Here is a 24,176-nt window from a genome sequence, read left to right as displayed (position 1 = left end):
ACTAAAGAACTGGCTTAAAGCTGACCAATAGCCTTTCTTGCTGAAACTGAAAAGAGCTTCTCCCATTAAAGGTAGACAAGGAAATCGGCTATTATTTGTAGAGAGGCTTTGACTGGAGAAGTATCCCTACAACACCAGGTAGTAGGATGGGCAGGGCACCAGCCACCCATTGAGATACTACCGCTAGTGTGTTATGGGGTCCTTTGACTGGCCCGACAGTACTACATTGGATCCTTTTCTCTGGTTACGATTCTTTCCCTTTGCCTACACATACACCGAATAGTCTGGCCTATTCTTTACAGATTCTCCTCTGTCCTCATACACCTGACAACACTAAGATTACCAAACATGACAAATTTGTAGATAATTTGTATTTTTCCTAACTATACAAACTTTAGCTATTTACATGGGGTAATTACTTCAGCGTAGCTGAATGACGAGCCATAAGAATTTTAACGAGGGTTTACTACCCCTCCGCTAGTTAGCAGGGGGTAGGGAGAGGTAGCTTACTACCCCTCCCCCCTCACACACACAGTGCGAGCTCCACTTTACTTAGAGGTAGGACTTATCTTGGGGGACAGGACTGGCAGGAAAATATGTGTAAATAGCTAAGGTTTGTATAGTTAGGAAAAATACAAATTATCTACGAATTTGTCATTTGTTCCGTAACTGAAATACAAACCACGCTATTTACAGGGGGTGACTTACCCTTAGGAAGGGTGGTAAGTCCCTGCCATACGGGCTTTGGCTTGTACGGGGATTCCATATTCGAGCGTTTAAGTACTCGGACAATAGGGAATCCCTGCTCCTCGCTAGTGGTTGTGAAACTGCCGCGGCCTACGTAAGGTGTGTGCGAAGGTGAAAAGTGACTTGTCCTAGGAAGTTGACCTGGAGTTCTTCAGAAGGAAATCTAGGCTAGGACTCTCCCAATACCACCTCGTCAGGGTATGGGGACATGACAGTATTACACTTAATACTAGGAACACAAGGAAGCATGGTCTACCTGCAGTGGTTTGAGGTCAGCTGTGCAGAGAACCCAGGATGCTGCTTTCTCCAAGGGAGGAAAGGATGAAGAAAAGAATAAGGGCCAGACAGATCTTTTCATTCATGCAGACTAACACCAGGTAACAATGCCCTCCACCTTCTGCTACTTGTGCATTAAGGAGCCTGAGGTTTAGACCAGCTGTTGTGCAGCCACCACAGGGCCGATAGAAAACATATCGAGCCTCCTGTGGGTCATGTCTTGCAGGTAAAGGGCTGTGAAGGTGGTCTGACGCTTCAACACCCCCGCTTGCAGGACCTGCGTCACTGAATGATACTTCATGAAGGGCAGGGACGTAGCTACGCCCTTGACTTCATGCGCTCTAGGGCGATGTGACGGAGAAGGGTCAGGATTCAAGGCCAGATGTAACACCCTGCGAATCCAGGCTGAGATGGTATTCCTGGTGACCCTTCTCTTCGTTTTCCCAGTGTCCACGAATGAGGCTTGAACCTGGAGACGAACTGCAGCTGTTCTCTTAGGACACCACCTCAGACTCCCTACTGACAAGGTAGGAGATGGTCTGGGTCATCTGTTGCAGGACGGAGACTCGAAACCTGGAAAGAGTCGAACCGCGGGTCCGGCACTCCCGGGTTCTGAGTCTTGGCAACAAAACTCAGGGACGAACCTGAACATTACCTCCCCCTATCCTCTTGAATGGGCGATGTCGTATGAGAGACCATGTAACTCGCTTGGCCGAGGATAAGGCTAGCAGGAACACTGTCTACCCGCTAAGGTGGTGATCTGGGGCCTTACATAGTGATTCGTAGGGAGGTCTCTTTAGAGACTTGAGGACTCGAACCACGTTCCAAGGAGGAGGTCTCACTTCCGACTGAGGGCAGGAGAGAACATGGCTTCGTATGAGGAGAGAGTTCCAGCGAGGGAGAAATGTCTATCCTTTGAGCCTGAAGGCAAGACTTAAGGCTAAGAGATAGCCTTTCACAGCCGAAACTGAAAGGCACATTTCATCCCGCAAATACACGAGGAGCTCCGCTATTGCTGGAAGTGGCATCGTGTGGAGGGATACCCTCTCCACGCTACCGACCACAGTAACTCGCCCCTTCGCCTTGGAGACTACTGCGGAAGACTTGCACAGGTGTCCAGACATCCTTTTCACAACTTGTTGCGAAAATCCTCTCTCTTTGAGGAGATGCTGGATAGTCTCCTGGCGTGAAGTCGAAGCGAAGCTATGGCTTTGTGGAGGATGTTGGCATGTGGTTGTGTGAGTAACCCGTGACGTGGAGGGAGTTCCCTCGGAGGCTCCGTAAGGAGTTACAGAAGGTCTGGTGAGCCATTCTGCTAGAGGCCCTAGCGGAGCTATGGAGGTCATTGAGAGACTGACCGATACTCTGGTCTTGTAGAGTACTCTCCTCATCAGCCAGAACGGGGGAAGGCGAACACATCGATGTTGTCCCACCGTTGTTGGAAGGCATCTTACCAGAGGGCCTTGGGGTCCGGGACTGGGGAGCAGTACAGCAGTTCAGCGCTGTAGCGAACCGGTCCACAGTAGGGGAGCCCCACAGAGTCAGGACTTTGTAGGCTACTTGAGGATCCAAAGACCACTCGGTATCTAGTATTTGTGTTGCACTGCTCAGACTGTCGGCGAGCCCATTCCTTTGCCCGGAATGAAGGGAGCTGCTAGGGTGATCGAGAGGAACTCGGGCCATCTCGATATCTCTACTGCAAGATGGGATGGCTGTTCTGAAAAAGTACCTCCCTGTCTGAGCATGTAAGCCATCACTGTGGTGTTGTCGATCCTCACAACCACAGAGTAGTCCGCCAGGCTTGGTGGAGCTACTGAAGTGCCAGAAACACAGCCTTCATCTCTAGTAGGTCTAGAGAAGGTACTTTCCTGGTTCTGACCACCGGCCTGAGGTCCCGTGGTTCAGAACGTGCCCCCCCCCCCCTTTCTTTGACGCGTCCGAAAACAGCATCAAGTCTGGGGGGAGGACGAGAAGGTCCACTCCCTTTTGTAGATTCTCGTCTGCTACCCACCACTGGGGGTCCGTCTGTTCCGGTTGTCCCATAGGGATCCAGGTGTCCGGGGAGTCGTGTCCTTGACTCCACCGCGACCTGAGTCGCCACTGGAGAGAACTCATCCTGAGGCGACTGTTGGAAACCAGACGGGCCAGGGAGGAGAAATGGTCGAGGAGACGTAACCACGTTTGGGTTGGAGGTTCTTCTCATGTGAGGAAAGGTCTCGCGACCTTCCTCAGCCTTGCTATCCTGTCGTCTGAAGGGAAGGCTTTGGGAGATTGGTGTCTAAGACTATGCCTAGGTATACCAGAATCTGAGAGGGCTGCGGGGAGGACTTCTCGAGGACTACCATGATCCTTAGAACTTGGCAAAGTCCGAGAAACTTGTCCCGATGGCGAAGGAGGGTTGCCTTCGAGTCTGCTAGGATCAGCCAGTCGCCCAGGAAACGGAGGAGACGGATGCCGATCCTGTGAGCCCATGAAGAGATCAGAGTGGACACCTCGGCGAACACTTGAGGTGTTGTGGAGAGACCGAAGCACAGCACCTTGAACTGGTATATCTTGTGTTCCAGGCAAAATCCAAAGTACTTCCATGAAGACGGGTGGACCGGAATTTGAAGTACGCGTCCTTCAGGTCAGTGTACACATGAAGTCTTGTGGTCTCACCGCAAGACTGACCGTGTCTGCCGTCGCCATGCTGAACGGAGACTGTTTGACAAACCCGTTCAGTGTCGAGAGGTCGAAGACCAGTCTCCAGCCTCCAGACGCCTTCTCACAGGGAGGAGTCGATTAAAGAAGCCTGGGGACCCGTTCACAACCTCATGGAGGGAGCGCTTCTTCAACATGGTCTGGACTTCTGCCCGGAGGGCCCGTCCCCTTACCGATCCCTACCCAGGGAGGAGGGAGGGGCTCGTTACCGACACTGGATCTATTGAAGGAGGCAAGCTCAGAGAGCTGGCCCTCGGCCTTGTCTCTGGCGCTCTTCATTCCCTGAGACCAGGGCAAAGCTGCACCGGCCCTAGGGAGTTCCTGGGTGGCGTAGATTTGGTCCCAGACCGTATCCTTCCCTTCACGAGGAGGAATCTCTGGGTCTGGGGTCCCCTTGAGGTTCCTCCTGAGGGTCAGGACCTGCCAGAACACGAGTTCCGACCCCTGGAGCTCTCCTCCTGATGGACTGGCAGCAAGGTCTCCCGTCCCCAGAGGCTCTTCCTGGGGAGACTCGCAGACATGCTCCAAGGGTCCATCTGGTTCCTTGTCGGGTCCTTGCGGAAGACTGGGCCTTCGGTTCCCTCCTAGGAGGGAAACGGGACTCCAGCAATGAAGGATGTAAGGCTTTCGCCCTTTCCGCACGAGAAGATTTCTCAGGAAGAGGCGGGGATTCCCCAATTGGTGTGATGGGGGAGAGGACCGGATCTTCCGACCCTCCTGGGGATGGGTAATGCTCATCCGCAGGGGAGGGGGAGGAAGTCTGAGGAGGGATAGGAGCCTGTGTAAGGACTTGCGAAGAAACAGGATAGTCCTTGGAGGTGATACCATATCAGGGATTCCTCTCTCCCTCTTCAGGGGGGAAGGGAGTTGCTACTGATGAGTGACCCGAGTCAGAAAGCACAGGCTTCATCGCCTGCCTAAGCGCTCTGACAACGGTGTCCAACCAGGGTTGCTGACTGACCATCGCGCTGTCAGATAGTCCCTCTGGAGGGAAGAGGATAGTTCGATCCCTTGGAGGAGTTGACACATGAGGGTTCGCCCGTAGAGAATCTGCAATGAAGGGAGAAGAGACCTTTGACCTCTCCGGAAACCTCCCCTCCCCCGGAGAGGGCGCTGCTCTGCGCTGCGGGGAGGGGAACGCAATGGTGGCCTGCCTGCCAGAATCCCTAATGTAATTCGGGCGTGATCGTGTTGGAGAACGGTGCGCAGATCACGCTGGTGATCGCGCGAAAAGCACAGTTCTGGGTAGCCCGTGAATGAAACATGCGTAGCAGGATAACCGCGCTCGCGTACTCGCGTGAGCGTGGGCGTATCAGCGATCGCACGGGGGAAACCATCGGTGCCCGCGTGGACGATCCTCGGCGCTTTCGCGCGTATGAAGATCGTCGGTGCTTACGTGCGAAAGAAACTCGTGGGTGATTGCGTGGGAAACCATCCCATGCACGGACGATCTCGGCGACAGAAAATCACTGGTGATTGCGCGTGTCAGAAGAACATCGGCGATTGCGTGTGGGAAACCATCCCGCGCGCGGAAGAAATAACGCGGACGATCTTCGGCGTTTACACATGTACGAAGATCGTCGGCGTTAGCGCGAGAGAAGATCGTCGGTGATTGTGAGCGGGAAACCATTGGTGCCCGCGCGCGTACGATCTCCGGCTATGTAAGACGATCGTCGGCGATCACGAGCGAGAGAAGATAGTCGGCGATCGCGCACGGGAAACCCTCGGTGCCCGCGCGCGGACAATCTACGACGATCGCGCAGACGATCCGTGATGATCGCGCGCGGGCAACCATCCCACGCGTGGACGAGCGGGATACCGCGCGAGGATGAGTGGGACACCACGCGCGGATGATCAGCGATGATCGCGTGAGTGCAACCATCCCGCGCGCGGACGAACCTCGATGATCACGCGTTATGAAGATTGTCGGCGCTTGCGCGCTTAGCGCGTATCACAAGATCGTCGGCTAATGATCTTCGACGATCGCGCGCGGTTTCCTGCGCGCGGACAGACCTCGAAGATCACGGGCGAGAAACCGTCCCGCGCGCGGACGATCTTCAGCGCTTACGCGCGAGTGAAGATCGTCGGCCCTTGTGCGTCTAGTACGCAACAGAAGATCATCGGAGAGAACGCGCGCGCTAGGTTGAAGGATCAGCTAATTCGTAGATCAGGAACTGGGATGTGTCCCTAAAAGGGAGGGCATCCGCTGAAGAGGACCAAGGCAGGTCTGCTTCAGAGAGCCGACGATCAACTGGAGGTGCTGCTAAACACTCCGAGGAGTGGTCTCTGTGAGGGACCTCTCCCGCGAACAGGAGAGGTGTCCTTCATAGAAGAGACTTGGAGACACCGCAGGCTGAACTGCTGGTGAGCGCCCGTGCGCTATCTCAAGAACTCCAACGATGTGCGCTAATGCGCAGGGAATGTTGGTAGCAGCCTCTGGAACAGGATGTCTCTGGAAGGCAGTCTCAGGAACAGCAGGAACAGCAGCCGAGCGCTAGCGCACAAGAGAATGTTGGCGCGCAGGGGATACCTGGCTCTTATGGGACTTACTCATGATGTGAGAAAGCCTCTTCTGCCACGGAGGGAAAGGAGCCCATTGGATAACGGGGAGCGCGGGCGCCCAAAGCGCGTCAGCAGCCAGGAACGGATACGGCAGGTCAGCAGGTCCACTAAGGGCACGAGAGACCAAAGGTCTAATGTAGCCTGAGTAGCGAGGCCCCGAGGGGTTGAGTTGCGAGACCCCGAAGGGTCAGCGCAACGAGAAACCGAAGTTTCCCAGTCACTAATCACCATACAATCTGGAGGTCATTGCCCTCTGAAAAAGTCTTCACTTCACTAGACTTCCTCCAACGCTCTGCTGCCCTTTCAATATACAGTATTCTACGTTTAAAAGAGAAGGTCCTTCCATTGTCGAGTTCCATAGCCTAGATACTTCCGTCCTAAGAAATTGCCAGTGGAACCTCTCTATTATCGCATTCCATTGTCTCAGGATCAAATCTGCCCACAAGTTAACCCCTTGGTGGGCAAGGAACTCGACGGTCCTCTTACCCGATAATAGAAAGGTCGACATGGACTTACTGGTATGCTCATGTGACTAGTCTTTCATCTTGATCAGGTGACCCACTAACCCCAACCACAGATCAAGCCACAAAGTAGCTGCACAGCAAACTTCACGACCTCCATATTTAGGGCATCATTAGCGGAATAAGTGATGGAAGTCCTACAAGTTCCTGGCACGAGGCACCTTTAGTCAGCGATTCTATATCTGGGTCCCGAGGTAAGGCTGAAAGTTTCTCCTCCGTTACTTCATAATACCTCCTCTGCTAGATGATGGAAAGTAAGAGCTTTGAAGAATCGCTGGCTTAAAAGTAGTCTGAAGCCCCAACAATCTAGGAGAAGGTTTTCTTTCTGACACCCTTCAACCCCTCGACCAGGGAAATGCTGCGCTGGTCCTGGAGGGTTTCTGAGTGCCATACAGATGGTCCAACACCGTATCCTTCCCTTCTCATGGAACCGTTAAAAGGGTCGTCCAGGCCATTGACCGCTCTCTTGCAGGCCAGGACCTGCCAAAACACATGGTTGGTTTCCTTCCGCTCAGCCTCTGAAAGCCTTGGACTAACTGACCTAGGAAGAGTGTCATCCAGCTCGTAATCATACCGGTCTTCATCCACCCCACAAACTCTCACTCATAAGAACCCGGGATGGGTCTAGAAGAGTCCCTCGATGTCGTAGGGACATCCTTCGCCGTCGTAATAGCTGCTGAAGTTGAAGTGTTTAGCACTATCTCCTGGGCTTGAGTCCCCATCCTTGAGGAGTAGCTCTTCGGCACCGTCTTGATATCCTTTCTCTCCCAAGGGGGAGGAAGGAACTCTTCAAGTAGGGAAGATCTTGTTTTCTCCTTGCATCTGGAAGAGATGGATGTATCCTTGGGCGGAGAGAAGTGCGAAGGCTGCTCTGCTACTATAGATGGAGTGGGCTGGCCAGGTGTGGTGACCAAAATAGTCAGTTAGATGTCACTTGGGGATCTCGACCCCTGCTTGTACAGGGGTGAAGGGTATCACCTGGAGGAGGAGTGTAGGCTGTCTTTGTCTTCTCTAGTTAGACAGCATCATCGGGACCATCTCCTGTGCTTCAGGTCAGAAGGTGGAGATGAGAACTTCGAGGCACCAGAAGTCTCTGGCAGTATCCGCAGAGTGCTGGTTGAAGCTGCTGCTACGTGGTGCTTACCTGTGGGAGTCTCAGCAGAGCCAGTAACCGTCAGATGAACTGCTCACAGCAATTCAGCGAACCAGGGGATGGCCTTACTGAAGGCAGAGATGGAGGGTGGAAGTTCCTTTGGAGGCTTGCAAGCCAGGGACTGCTTACAAGGTGTCTGTGGTCTAATCCTTTGTGGAGGATGATGATGCTCTTGGCGATCGCTTGACGCGGCCTGCTGCATTCCTTGCTGCTCCGTGGTCACGTACAACTGCGTGGTTGTGCTCTGCTGCGTGGTCGCGCACAGCTACGTGGGTGCGCACTACTGCGTGGTCACGTGTTGCTGGAAGATCGCATGAAGAGGCATGCTTGCGGGACAGGGCACTGCTACGAGCTGTTCCATCGCTGCGTATTGCTGTATGATCGTGAGTTGATGTGATCTCATGAGCGGGAATGGGATCTCAAGCCGAGGTAGAACCACAAGCAGGAAAAAGATTACGAGTGGAAGGGCGATCACAAGCTGGTTGGCAATCACAAGCTGGCAGGCGATCACATGCTGGAGGGTTATCATGAGCTGGAGCAACGATGCAAATTGGAGCGCAGTCGTGAGCTGGAATCTGGTAACGAGCTGGAATCTGGTAACGAGCTGGAATCTGGTAACGAGCTGGAATCTGGTCCTGAGCTGGAACTCACTGGCGAGCTGGAACCTGGTAATGCGCTGGAGCCTGGCCACACACTGGAACCTGTTCAAGAGCTGGAGCCTGGTCACACTCTGGGAACTTGTCACGAGCTGGACCACTGTGGAGTCTAAATGAGTCTGCTGCCTGCTGCCTAATTAATCGCTCCGAATCGCGAGGGTCGGTCTGGAAGCTCCTCCTGTCGTCGCTGCAAGATGAAGATGACAAACACTGGCGATGGGAATGGCGAAGCAACTCTGGTCGCGAGCACACTCATGTGAAGGAGATACCGCTTCGTCACTCGTCAGGACTCCTTCAGGAGTGTGATGAGAGCTCCTGAGCGACTCCAAGGTGGGAACTGGGAGAGGTGAAGCAGCAAGACGATGGACACATCGAACTCGCTTGGGGCAAGCAACATCATCTTCACAATCCAACAAGCCACACTCCGTGGGGCTAAAGAAAGGCATGGGCGAAACCAGATGCCTTCTCATAGTCCCGCGTGGCAGTGACCACTCCTTGGAGCTTGGAGGATCTAACCAGAAAGCAGGAAAGATGTCCCTCATGAGTGACATGAACAAGCCTCGGACTTTGGCACCCTCCGCCAGCTGAGTGAACTCAGAAAAAGGGGGAGCACCGTCATCAGCACACTGAGTTGGAACGGCAGCAGGCGATATACTCGGAGAAGTCAGAGATGGTCCTGGGTAAACTGCGACGGGAATGGACGCTAGAGACTCCTCCAGTACGAAACCTTCAGAGCCTCTAAGAGGAGAATATAGGTCAACCTCTGAGGAAGCCGGTGCGTGCTTCCTCTTCAATCCTAATTGCAACAGCTTAAGCAGACCTTCCTTCGATGGAGGACCAACAATATCCAAGGAAGCCCACAACTGCAAAGATCATCAGCAGAAAGAGACTCCCCTGCGGAGAAGGACGGCGCCAATTAGCTACGGGAAGCGGTGATGTCCTTCAAAAGGGTTGTCCCGGGGTTAATGAGTCACAGCTCCTATTCAACCGATCCCATGGGGAGATCGATCAAAAAGGAGCTTTGGGCAGAGATCGAGCAGTTGAAGAAGGAAGTCGAGGTTTCTTCGACTTCGAGGATGACCCTGAAGGAAAAGAATTCCTCTTCAATTTCTGCCTCCTACTAAGCCTCTCCCACTGGGAGGATGACCACTCCCTCCATCCTTATAGGAGTCATCCAGAGTACAAGGTCGTCCTTGGCAGGTCGGGTACAGGAAATGAGGATCCATCTCGACCGGGGACATGAAGGTACTGCACTTAAGCCCCTCAGGTCCAGGACAAGTCTGTATGATGACCTGGAAGAAACACACACAATCTAAAAAGAGAGAGCAAAGAAAAAAATTAGTCTAATGGCCAGTCAGTATGGCAGGTGGACATCTACTCTCAACCGAGCAAAAAGCAAAAGTGACGAGACAACACTGGTGTGTGTAAGCGGGGTAGCCAGTACTACTTCCAAACATCCTTCCCGTTAACTAGCGCTGGGGTAGTTACACCTTGCTAAGTCTTATGGCTAGTCTTTCAGCGAAGCTGAAAGAATATTCCCTAATAAAGAGTGAAAAGGTTTATATTTAGTGACGGAACCAAACCTTGTTTAACCCTGGTAACTAACAAACCAAACCAAAAATATTACCAACTTGCCAGAAAAATCCATAACTTTCTATACAGTACTTCTACATTAAAATGCAGTACACTACTGTATTAAAAATAGAACATTAAGCAAGACTCAAATGACTATCATGTAAAGAAAAGCAATCTATTCATAACATGCCTGATTCATAATAAAATATTTGTCACTTCATCTTGATTTAGTAAGGGTTCAACTAGACTAATCACTGAACTTCAATGTTAAAAGAAAGGAAGAATGCGTCAGCCCACCTGCTTTTCGTGATATATATCCGGAGGCATGGCAAGGCCAATGCTGTTCTCTCTACACAGAACCAAATCCCAAAACCAAGCACAGCTGCTGCTGCTGCAACAACAACTTCCCGTCATGGAACCAGATCATTCTACCCTATGTCACCTGAAAGAAAGATAATGAAAATTACTTTAATATTTTAAGAAAAAAAATAAGACCACCAGGTAAAATGACAAAATTTAGAAATCTAGAGATACTAACACAGTTATTTACAGTTTTCAGTTATATCATAATTCTATTAAATTATAAACTATCAGCCCTGTATGTTATGATTTTAAGAGAAAGAACTGGATAGTGTTTTTGTATTCATTATAAGCTTGTATTTTTCCATAAATCTAAGGCCACTCCAATGCTATGGATATCAAATAACAGTTAAAAGAACTATAAAAGTTTGAGAAATAAAAAATCTAGTTATACTAACTGGCAATTCATATTGTTAACAAAGATACTGTATTGTGATACAGTACAGTATATGTGTACAGTATGCAGTACAGTATATATCTGTGAATCGTTCATAGATACAACTTTGTAGGTATTTTTACCAACACAATCTTGTTTATGCTACATAATTTTCTATGCCAGGCAGCAAAGTTTTACCCACATGTAAATCAATGAGCTGTTGCAGAACCAGAAGAATCGTCCCTTGACAACCAGAAAAACAACCTGGTACCTCTATGCAATAAGGTCATTACATAATCTCCATAACCAGTAGAGACATAATCAAACTCAGGTTAGATTGGGATACCATAGGCCAGGATACAGGTATACTGTATAATATTAATTTTCTAACAGTTAGAGCACAACAACAAACAGTAGCCATAGAAAGTGAGATTGATATTCTTGTTTTCTCTTCTGCTACTAGCAACCCTTTCTTATGTTTTGGTGTTTCTGTTGTGAAATACTATGAATTTTAAAAATAATTTGTATTTTTCCCAGTTTTACAAACCTATGCTACTGACAGAAACCTTCATTAACGAAGTTACGGATTTTAATAAAAACTTCTCGTTTTGCTCCTTTTGTCATCTAGTACATGCAACTGGAACCTACTTCCACCTGGTAGTTCAGAACAGCTTCTGTCGTAAGTTACTTGTTTGAACAGAATAAAAGGGCTTATTTCATTTATTATGTTAATAATGAAAGGTTAGGGTAGAAATGACAAATTTGGAAGTACTTTGTATTTTTCCTAACGATAGAAACTTGTAGCTATTTATAGGTGTACCTGTATTATTTTGGGTGAAGCTGAAAGACAAGCCACTAGACTTTTAGTGAGGGTTAACCACCCATACAGCTGGTTAGCAGAGGGGCGAGTAGCTACCCCTCTCACTCACACACCTGTGACTTTAACTCACTTTGCTTGGAGGTACGACTTCAAGGGGGACTGGGTTGGTGGGCAAATCTGTATAAATAGCTACAGATTTGTATCGTTAGGAAAAATACAAATTACTGTACTTCCAAATTCGTCATTTGTTCCGTAACTGGAATACAAACTAACACTATTTATAGGCGTTGACTCACCCATGAGGAGGGTGGACGTTCCTACCAATCTGGCTTGTTGGTTTTGACCCGGGGATTCCCCTCTTTGTGTGTTAGCACATAGTAGGTGAAAACCCTACACCCCGCTAAAACTTTGCTATGCAGGGTCTTCAGCCTACACAAGCTGTGTGCTCGTGATACTAGCAATGCGGCTGTCAAGATAAGACTTCTTCCGAGTCATAGGAATCATTTGAGGTCTTCAAGACATTCCCAATACCACTTCACCAGGGTATGGGGATGGAAAAGTATTGAAACAATACCAGGTTAAAAAAGGGAACAATACCTGTAGTTGGTCGAGGTCCGCTGCGCAGAGGACCCTGGATGCTGATTTCCCCGAGATGGGAGGATAAATAAAAGAAAGAGCCAATCATTCTTATTCATTCATAAGACTATAACCAAAAGACCAAGGCCCCCAACTTCCTGCTTCTTGTCCATCAAGCAGCTTGAAGTGTTAAACCAGTTGTTGTGCAGCCTCCACAGGACCGATAGTGAAGTATTGTGGGTTACGTCTTGCAGGTAGTGGGCGGTGAAGGTTGCTTGATGCTTCCACACGCCCGCTTGTAGAACCTGCGCCACAGAGTAGCTTCGTTTGAATGCACAACAGGCAAGCTGGCAAATGGCAAGCTGTCGAATGGTCTGGCTATGAGGTGGCGATCGGCAAGCGGAGATCTGAGACAACGCTCGGCGTGCTGACAATCGACAATCGGTTAGTTGAAGAACAGCAGTATGGTTCGACGATTGGTGAGTTGGCGATCAGCGAGCTAGAAATCAGCGATCGGCGAGCTAAAAACCTTCGATCGGCGAGCTACCCCGATCAGTCAGCTGACAATTGGTGATCGGTGAGCTGAAGATCAGCGATCGGTGAGCTGAAGATCAGCAATCGACAAGACTGGAGATCGACAATCGGTGAATGACAAGCTAGCAATCGGCGAGCTGGCAAATGGGATATGTTGAAAACTGGTGATCAGTGATTCTCGAGCTGGTGATCGGCGATCAGCAAGCTGGAGATCGATGATTGGCAAGCTGACGATTGGCAACCGGCGAGCTAGCAATTGGTGATATTACCCCAGTCGTCGATGACAGGTCGGGAAACCCATAGATTCGATGGGCATCCTAGAACCATAAACAGCAGTTCGATAGCGAGAGGTCTGAGAGGCGCGTTTAAAACAGGCGAACGCTGCATGTAGCGAGCGGCAAGTTCAAGGAGAGTCCGGTGAGACAAGCGAGGGTCGGAAACCAGAAGGTGAACGACGAGACAGATAAGATTCATCCGGCTGACGATATCTTGACGAAGGCAATAGCTGAGGAGTGGGCAAACGGTGATGTTCTTGATGATCCTCCGAAGGGAATTGTTTGTTAGATGTCGGCGACGAGCCAAACATATGTCTTTTTGCCAAAGGTGAAACAGCATGTCTGAGGCGACGAAGAGGACTACGAACTCAGCGAGCTCGCCGATGACGATAACGATCCTCTGCAAGGAAGACTGTTCAGCAGAAATGATCTCTGGAACCAATGAGAAGTAGCTGTTAGCAATTCTCCCCAAAAGAGGGAAGGCTGTAAGACAGAGATGATGAAGGGAAGTTTTCCCTCGGAAGGGAGAACAGCCCAACACCTGGGAAGGATAACTCTCCTTCAGAAGGAAAAGGCTCTGACGAGCGGCCAGACAGGGCAGGATGGAAGGCCTGTGCCACAGCTCTGACTAAGGCACTGAACCATGGCTGCTGACTGACCGATACAGTACACTGTCAGACAGATCCCCTGAAGGGAAAGGGACCGAAGGTTCCTCAGAAAGAGTTACTGTAATAGGTGGGTCCGCCTTAGAAGAAGGCAATTTTGGTATCCTGAACCCCTCTGCTGAAGCCTGTTCCCCTTTTCCCGATGGGCGTGCTGAAATGCGTTTGCGGGGAGGGGAGTGAGGCGATGATGACCTGGCCGAGTGCAGTTCCTGTGCACGTGCCTGATGCGCGGGCGAACGTTGGAGCGCGCGTGAGAGAGTATTAGCGTGCAGGTGAGAGCTGGTGCAGGGGCGAGAGTTGGCTTGCTCGCACGAACGAGAGGTGGCGCATGGGCGAGAGCTGGCACGCTGACAAGTGATGGCGCACACGTGCTGGCACGTGTTGGCACGCGCGCACGGGCAAGTGTCGGGTGCGCATGTCCTGGTGTGTGCGCGCGAGGTGCTTAGGAGAGCGGGAGAGCGCTGGTGCTTAGGAGAGCGCTGGCGCGCAGGTGAGCGCTGGCTCGTGCATGAGGGCAAGTGATGGTGCACGCACGTAGGCGAGCGATGGCGCATGCGCACAGGAGATTATTGACCCGCAGGAGCTCGATGACGTGCAAGCGAGTGCTGGCGCGCGGGAGAGCGCTGTTGCGCAGGAGAAAGCTGGTGTGCAGGAGAGTTCTGGCGTGCAGGAGAGTGCTGGTGCGTAGGTGAGCATTCGCACGCAGGAGAGCATGGGCACGTAGGAGATCGTGGGTGCGCAGGAGAGCGCTGGCGCCTAGGAGATCGTGGGTGCGCAGGAAAGCGCAAGCGCGCAAGAGAGTGCTGGCGCGTAGGAGACCATGGGCGTGTAAGCACAGGGTAGGCACGAGAGCACTGGCGCGCATGAGCGCACTGACGCATAGGAGATCGTGGACGCGTAGGTGCATGTTGTAGCTACCGTCTAGGATGGCGAGCAGGAGACCGAAATTGCGCATGTGTGTGCAAATTCGGTGAGCACGGTAGCACTGGAGATTGTTGGCGCGCTGGTGGGCGCTGAGGGGGATCAGGTGAAGAGGCGCGTCGAAGCGCAGTAGAGCGCTGACGAGCAGGCTGGTGATGACGGGCTGCTGGTGAGCTCCGTTGCCCAGCTGAAGGGTGGTGGCACACAGTTGCGCACTACGGTAGGGCCTCAAGAGGCTTTACCGGGAACAGGAATGATGATGGAAGGTCGGCAGGTCTGATGGATGGTTGATCAGTAACTGGAATGTGCCCTTTGGAAGGGCGAGCATCCACCAATGGAGATCGCGAATGATCTGCAGAGAGGTCCAGGACCGAAGTCGGAGGACTAGTAGCAGGTCCAGGCACAGTCGAAGGTCGAGGGCCAGAAGATGACTGCAGCGGAGGCTCCTCTGCAGGTGAAGGCTGCAACGACGAAGCATAAGAGCCGAAGAGGCGCCTTTTCACCGATGGTGAAGGGAGACCTCTAAGGCGAAGTGAAGGGTGAGCTTTTCGACGAAGACGCCCTCTAGGGGCCGTTGGATCAGCAAGCTGACCGTATGCCGCAGCAGTCCTCCGAAGAGGAGTCCCTATGAGTGAACTCCCCCGAGGGGAAGGAACATTCGCAGGAGAGAGACGTTGGACTTAGTTCCCCCTTGGAGGATGATCAGGAACGGGGGAAACTAAGTCAGCAGCAACCGCTGGAGAGTCTGGAGGGGCAGAGGAGTCAGATGAGATCATAGGTGACACCTTTGACACCACAACATCGACAAGGGCCAGAGGATCTACATCCGACGGCGACGATGACTGCTGCACACTAGCACCCTTGCAGATGATTTGCAGCAATGCGTCCTTGGAGGGCAGACCCGAGAGCCCCAAGGACAACCAAATCTGTAATAGAGCCTCACCCTGGGGGAGAGTTGGGGCCGCTTCGCTAGGGGAAGCAACACCATCTCTTGAGGACCGGGGTTGGCCGACATTAAATTGGTCTACCCTACTACTCGATGGTCCATCGGAAGAGACCGAACGAGGAGGGTCGGAGGAGGGTCGGGAGACAGAAGAAGAGGCCTTGGGTTTTTCCCCCCTTCGAAGGAACCTTCGAAAGAGAAACATCCTGCTTAGACTTCTTCAGCCGTTGCCCAAACCTCTCCCACTGGGAGGCAGACCACTCCCTACACTCATTACACTTATTATCACAATCACACCATTGACCTCTGCATGCGAGACAAAGGGTGTGAGGATCTGTGCCCACCGGCGACATAAATGTTCCGCAGGACCAGCCGGTGATTTCAGGGCAGGTGCGCATGATTGCAGAAGTCAACGCGCAAACACACAGTAGAAAAAGAGAATGCAAAAAACAGATTAATGGCAGTCAAAAACAATGCGAAGGATTTAGAGCGGCAACGTCCGTTCATCATCCGAGCCAAAAGTAAAGTGAGCTAAATCACAGGTGTACAGGTGTGTGAGTGGGAGCGGTAGCCTAACCCCCGCTAACTAGCGGTGTGAGTAGTTAACCCTTTCTAAACTTTAATGGCTCGTCATTTCAGCTTCGCCGAAAGTAATACCCCTAATAAATAGCGTGGTTTGTATTCCAGTTACGGAACAAATGCTTTTTAGTTAAGTCTTTCAAGTTTTACCTTGACACTCCCAGTAATGTCAATCTATCACCTTTACGGAAAATGCAATTATACGCAGCTTGGAACACACTATTTCTGATGGAAGATCAAACATTCTTTGTTATTAGTTAAAAATAGCCTACTAGCTTCATCTGGAGTATATTCAGATCTCTCCTGTTTGGTAGCCATACCTCAACTAGGATTTTTCAATTAGAAAATTAACTGGTGAAGCTCATTTTCTAACAAATTTGATGAGGTCCTAGTCAAAAGGAGTGATTAAAATATAACTGGATTCTGATTGGCCAATTCAAAGTAAAATTTGTAAAAACAGGAGAGACATTATTATAAGGAATACTTACTTAAAGAAGTCTATATAGCATGCAAAAATATATTAGACAAGATTAACACATTAAGAGAAGCTGCAATGTTACCATTGGAGCACCGACATCACTTGGTGGAGCTACTGCACATTCGGACAAAAATGATCACACTGCGCAGAGCAGTGGAGTTTAAAAGAATAGGAACAAACATCTGAAGTAATGGGAGCTACAATGTGTGACAGTACGAAGTATAATGAATAACTTTGAAAGTTACACAACTTACTGTCAGTTAATAATTTTTTTGTCTCTTATTATACATTTTCTCCCAATATTTTGTAATGAAAAGACATTTTTTTTTTTTCATGCGTTTTACCCGAGAAAAATATAAATTATAACAAAAGTGCTGGGAGGGATTCTAACAGTTTAACTAGAGATAGGTTATACATAAAATAACGCCAAAATACAAGCCCAAAGGGCTAAGGCGCATAGCCAAACATATTTCGCTTGCCAGATTAAAAATGGACATCAACTAACATAAACTTTAACCCCTAACCTAACCTCAAACCATGTCCTTACCTAATTACCTAACAGGGGGGGTGCTAACACCCCACTGCGACCCTCTCTTACAGTGCCGTATTCTAAGTTAGCCGTAATAGTACATACAGGTGGCCGCTATCATACATACATTCCCAAACCCATAGCTTTTCTGTTATGGTGGTTGACCTACCATAATTCAAAAACTATGGATTTCCAGGAATCATCATCAAAAACGTTCAAAACATAAAATACTCTGAATCAGCCTTAATTTCTACAAATCATTTATTGCACTGTTCTATAATTTTACCACAGAATCTATGTATATCTTCCTGTTATTCTATATAATAAACATACTAAACACTCGAAGTTACTATTAACCCTAAACTAGATCACACTAAGCAATACTTGAGCAAGTCCCAAAAATTAAGTATATTTTAGACAGCAGATAATCTAAAATAACTTTCAGAGCCTTTGTATATCAGCGGTCAGTTCCTCACGCATTCATTAAATGGACATCAAATGGGATGTATGTATGATAGCGGCCACCTGTATGTATTATTATTGTCTAACTTAGAATATGGCAGTGTAAGGGGGATCGCAGGGAGGCGTTAGCCCCCTGCCCCCTCGTTAGGTAAGTAGTTAAGGATACAGCTTTTGGAGCCTTTGTAGGGTGACGGCCAGATCCCGTAGAAAACGGGAATATTCTGAACTGTGGCCGTCGTTATAAAAACGATTTTGGCGGGAGAAGCTAACTTAAAAAACCCACCTAACCTATGCTAAAAGCCGTATCCTTACCCGGGGGATTTCGCCCCCCCCCCCTCTTAAACAACAGTTTCCTTACCTACAAGTACGACGGGAGAAGCTAACTTAAAAAACCCACCTAACCTATGCTAAAAGCCGTGTCCTTACCTAGGGGGGCTGCGCTCCCCCGGACCCCCCCTTACACAACATATTTAAGATCCAAAGACCATCTCCAAATGTTTTTATTCTATACAAGATAACAGTCGGAGCGATAATAAGCACATTACGACGCTTGGCCGTAGCGCTACAAACTACCCCAACTTGTTTAGGTTAGGGGGGAAAGTTTATGTTGGTTGATATTCATTTTTAATGAACGCGTGAGGAAATAGCAGCTGATATGCAAAGGCTCCCTAAACTTCCCCCTAACCTAACCTACGAGCCGTGTCCTTACCTACTTACCTAATGGGGTGAGAGGGGCTAACGCCCCCCTACTACCCCTCTTATACAACTCTATTCTAAGTTAGGCATAATAATACATACAGGTGGCCGCTATCATACATATACGGCTAACTTTCCTTTAATTACTTCTTCACCAAAGCCTAACAACAAAATCTAAAAACTAACCATTTACCCTACCCTAAGCTTCAGCTAACCGTGGCCTACCCTGAGCATGAAAGACTGCAATTATTCCAACAATAAAAGCACTTGCATTTAATTCCCAATCATAATAAGAACTGTTGCACAATTAGATACATCACTTACATGAAAATATTGAATAAGGTGCCCCTAACAAGCAAAATAACGAAGCTCTAGTGACGGAACTGACAAAAGAAAACGTAACGAGAAAAACAAACATAACACAACTGACAATTCTGGTAACAGAGATTTTACTGTACAACATTTCTTGGTTGTGGTCGTTTCATTATTATTATCATTACTAGCTAATCTACAATCCTATTTGGAAAAAGCAGAATGCTAAAAATATGCCCAAAAGCTCCAACAGGGGAAATAACCCGGTGAGGAAAGGAAATAAATAAACTACTAGAAGAAATGAACAATCAAATAGATTTACTGTACAACATTTCTTGGTTATCGTCGTATTATTATTATTATCATTTCTAGCTAATCTACAACCCCAGTTGTAAAAACAGGATGCTATAAATATACCCAAAAGCTCCAATAGGGGAAAATAGCCCAATGAGGAAAGGAAATAAATAAACTACTTGAAGAAATGAACAATAAAATAGAGTATTTTAAGAAAAGTATCACACATTCCGGGCTGAGATACTGCGTAGACATCGCATGTTAGTCAAAGCTGTTAGGTTGATTTTTTCGTATATGATGCACTCTTGAGGCTTAAATATTAAACTTTCACTTTTATCACATAAGTCTGCGAGGCCTCTCTCTCTCTCTCTCTCTCTCTCTCTCTCTCTCTCTCTCTCTCTCTCTCTCTCTCTCTCTCTCTCTGAGTAGCTATATATATATATATATATATATATATATATATATATATATATATATATATATATATATATATATATACATACATATATATATATATATATATAAACTACTCTGAAGAGAGAGAGAGAGAGAGAGAGAGAGAGAGAGAGAGAGAGAGAGAGAGAGAGAGAGAGAGAGAGAGAGAGAGAGAGAGAGAGTTGCTAAGGTTCTAAAACAGTAAATGACCCTCTAATAGGTGACATAATATACTTCTTTTGTTTGTTTGTTCACTTGGTTCAACAATGGCATTGCATATCTGTAATAAACTATATTTTGTGTCATACTCGCAGTAACACTATTTAGGAACTACTGATTGAATTCACATTATCAGATCAGGTCCCGTCTGTCAAAAAGGACCTCTACAAATATTGTACAGTAGGCCTACATACATTTATTTGTAGCGTCATTTACTAAATTCACTTTAGGTAGGCCTACTAATGAACTATTATATTCCAACACCTCATGACAAGATCATCTGATTAATCGCCAATAATTATGTCTGCCTTATCATAATTAGGATACACAGCAAATTAATATCAAAAAACTTCATAATTACAAAACTCTAATTTGTAGTTTAATTTTTGATTGACACAATTTGTAGACGTGGTAGTATCTAGTGCTTAATTTCTTCATTTCTATATTCAAAGTTAAAGTTTCTAGAATTTACCCTAATTCGAGTAGACATACCTTACTTTACTTAAAAAACCGTTTTCCTGTCCTATCACACAGGGAAGCCCTACCAACTACATACATACATATACAGTATATATATATATATATATATATATATATATATATATATATATATATATGTATATATATATATATATATATATATATATATATATATATATATATATATATATATTATATATATATATATATATATATATATATATATATATGTATGTATGTATGTATGTATATATATATATATATATATATATATATATATATATATATATATGTATATATATATAGATATAGATATAAAGGCTTGCTTTAATCAACTTAGAAATTAGTATTGCTATAAGTGTACAACCTATAAACTTCTCACAGGCCATCACGGTTGGGAATGTCAAACCCAAACACTTTTCCTTGACCTCATCGGATGGTGGTGCCCACTTGAAGTTGGTTGAACTGGAAGGCGCGGCTCCCTGACCTACCAAACTTGTATCAAGTACCCTCCCATTCAACTTCAAAAGTACATCGGATTCGGATGATTATATCTTATGAAGGCATAATCAATAAGAACACGTAGCTGAAAGGGTATAGTACAATGTTCTCATTTGGTAGGTCGTGGATTACTAATGGCTTACTGCCCAAAAGGTCACCCAAATACTAATAAGCCCCTGCATCATCTGTGGTTAAAAAGGTTGTGATGTTGCTAATCTGTATGTGCCATCCCCTTTATCTATGGAATAAAGGTGTAAGGTGAAGAATGTATTCCATCTAGAAGGGATGGCTCCAGATGTTGGGTTTCTTCTTCTTGAATTGTAATCATACACGAGATTATTGTTTATAGATTCTTACCCTTCTCTGTCCCCATCATCGACTCAGCATTTGCAGTTATATGTACCTGATGCATCGCTTCTAAGGTCAACAGATGCACGATGCCTAAACCTGCAGCCTAACTAAACTGTTTTGTCCTGTGCTTTGGTATGAACCTAGGTTCTCTTACTGGCGAGGCAAGGATGCTACAGAATATAAGCATCAAGTTTCAATGGAGATTTGTTCTAACAATTCTATAAGCTCATCTTTATCTTATTTCCAAAAATCTTTGGCATTTTTTTTTTTCTATTTCTCATTAGACCTTTCCTTCATCTCTGTACATCGCTTAATATTTTCCCTTATTCTTCTTCTTCTTTTTATTATTATTATTATTATTATTATTATTATTATTATTATCATCATCATCATTATTATTACTAGCAAAGCTACAACCCTAGTTGGAGAAACAAGATGCTATAAGCCCAAGGGCTCCAACAGGGAAAAATAGCCTAGTGAGGAAAGGAAATAAGGAAATAAAAAAGCGATGAGAAAAAGTTAACAATGAATTATTCTGAAAATAGTAACATCAAAACAATTATGTTATATATAGGATGTAAAAAAAAAGACTTATGTCAGCCTACAAGTTTGAACTTTTGAAGTTCTACTGATTCAACTACCCGATTAGGAAGGTCATTCCACAACTTAGTCACAGCTGGAATAATTCCTGGGCTACTGATGTGATGTCAGGAATACAAGGAGCAGTTAATAAGTAATATGTTATTTTCTCTTATGTAGGGACAAACCATATTTGACCCTATAGGGGATTATTGGGATGCACTGTAGTCACTACTAAACGGTGTTAGTAACATTCTCTAGCCGCTTGCCCCTGCATTCTCCATTTGCTCCTATCTTGCAATCCATCGTCTCCAAAAATGTCATTTTACAGTGCGACTTTGATCCCTCCCTGCAATTTCATATTCGGGTCTCTCTCTCTCTCTCTCTCTCTCTCTCTCTCTCTCTCTCTCTCTCTCTCTCTCTCTCTCTCTCTCTCTCCAGATTCCCCACGGTCTTGGGACTTTACTGAATGACCTGGTGGTTCCAAGGTCAGGTCAAGTCGTCATATCAAACTTTGCTAAACCAAAATCCCTAAATTGGACCGTAATGGATTCGTCCTTAAAGATCGGCATCAATCCTTGTACAATTCTTAAATAATGCCACTTATTCATTTATCATTGTTCATTTAGGTAATGCGGTTAATAAGTTAGTTGGTTTAGGTGAAAATAATTCATGAACTGATTCATTGCCAGTTAAAATTGATTTACTAACTGATCTTTAATAATTGCAAAGAAAGCTGATTTGTTCGGTTTCTCTATCTATCAGCTTGTCCTTTCTCGAAGACTGTTCTCTCTCTTCTCTATTTTCTTCCAAATTGTTCGTCCTGTTCATGCCAAAAGTGTTCGTATATTTGCCAAAACACAAAGATCTTGTAGTTCTTAACTAAAGGATAATCCTTCAAGACTGCTCTTCTTCCTTACTTCCTGCCAAGTTGTTCGTCCTATTTATTTCACCAGAGCCCAAACATTTGTCTAAAGACAAATATCTTGTACTTCTTTACCAAAGGACAATCCTTCTTTGAAGATGGCTCTACTTCTTTACTATTTCTTTCCAAGTTGTTTGTCCTGTTTATTTCATCAGAGTCCACATATTTGTCTAAAAACAAAGATCTTGTATTTCTTTACCAAGGGACAATCTTTCTTCGAAGACTGCACTCCTTCCTCTGTTCTTCCTTCAAATTGTTCATCATAATTATTCTAACAGAGTCCAGATATTTGTCTATAAACAACGATGTTTTTTATTGCTTTACCAAAGGACAAATCTTCCTCGAAGAATGCTCTTCTCCTTCTCTGCTTCCTTCTAAGCTGTTCGCCCTGTCTATTTCACCAGGGTTCAGATATTTGTCTAAAAATAGAGATTTTGTATTTCTTTACCAAAAGAGAAATTTTGCTTGAAGACTTCTCTCCTTCTCTACTTTTTTACTAAGTTGTCCGTCCTGTTTATTTCACCAGAGTTTAGATATTTGTCTAAAAAACAAGGATCGTGTATTTCTTCACCAAAGGACAATCCTTCATTGAAGAGTCCTCGCCTTCTTCTCTACTTCCTTCCACATTGTTCGTCCTGTTTATTCTAACAAAGCTCAGATAGTTGTCTAAAGACAAAGATCTTGTATTTCTTTACCAAAGGTCAATCCTTCCTCGAAGACTGTTATCCTTCTTTTCTACTTTCTTTCAAGTGGTTTGTCCTGTTAATTTCACTGGAGTCCAGATATTTGTCTCAAAACAAAGATCTTGTATTTCTTTACCAAAGGACAATTCTTCCTTGATGACTGCTCTTCTTCTCCACTTCCTTCCAAGTTGTTCTTCCTGATTATTCCAACAATGTTCACACATTTGCTTAAAGACAAATATCCGGTATTTCTTTACCAAAGTACAATCCTCCTTTAAAGACTGCTCTCTATCTTCTCTAATCCCTTTAAAGTTGTTCGTCCTATTCATTCCAACAAAGTTAAGATATCTGTCTAAAGATAAAAATCATGTATTTCTTTACCAAAGGACACTTCTTCCTCGAAGAATGTCCTTTTTCTTCTTTACTTCCTTTCAAATTGTTTGTCAGATATTTTGTCTAAAGACAAAGATCTTGTATTTCTTCACCAAAAGACAATCCTTCCTTGAAGACTGCCATCTTTCTCCTCCACTTCCTTAAAATTCATAATCATTCCACCAGTTTCCAGATATTTGTCTAAAAACAAAGATCTTGTATTATTTTACCAAAGAACAATTCCTCCTTGATGACTGCTCTCCTTCTTTTATACTTCCTTCTATGTTGCTTGTCCTTTTTATTTCACCAGAGATCAGATACAGTATTTGTCTAAAGACAAAGATCTTTTACTTCTTTACCAAAGAAAAAATTTTCCTTGACGACTGCTATTTTTCTTCTCTACTTCCTTCTAAGTTGTTCGTCTTGTTTATATCAACAGAGTTCAGACATTTGTCTAAAGACAAAGCTTTTACTTCTTTATCAAAGACAATTCTTCCTTGAAGACTGCTCTCCTACTTCTCCGCTTCTTTCCAAGTTGTTCATAATGATTATTCTACAAGAGTCCAAACATTTGTCTAAAGATAAATATCTTTTACTTCTTTACCAAAGGACATTTTTTTT

At 46.2% G+C, this 24,176-nt stretch overlaps 1 protein-coding gene across 1 annotated transcript in view; it reads right to left on the bottom strand.

Annotated features, from left to right (window-relative positions):
- Window positions 1–18,847, bottom strand: part of LOC137639921 (josephin-1-like) — a 103,587-nt gene extending 84,740 nt beyond the window's left edge. Inside the window, exons 1-2 of the mRNA XM_068372212.1 lie at window positions 18,729–18,847; window positions 10,488–10,632 (exon numbers count right to left, since the gene is read on the bottom strand). Of these exons, the coding sequence (XP_068228313.1) occupies window positions 10,488–10,604 (117 nt within the window). The 5' untranslated portion in view covers window positions 10,605–10,632; window positions 18,729–18,847. The remainder of the gene's footprint in view (window positions 1–10,487; window positions 10,633–18,728) is intronic.
- Between the last annotated feature and the right edge of the window lie 5,329 nt (window positions 18,848–24,176).

This window comes from Palaemon carinicauda, chromosome 4, assembly GCF_036898095.1.
Source record: "Palaemon carinicauda isolate YSFRI2023 chromosome 4, ASM3689809v2, whole genome shotgun sequence".
Lineage (NCBI taxonomy): Eukaryota > Metazoa > Arthropoda > Malacostraca > Decapoda > Palaemonidae > Palaemon > Palaemon carinicauda.
This window is presented reverse-complemented; position numbering and strand designations above follow the sequence as displayed.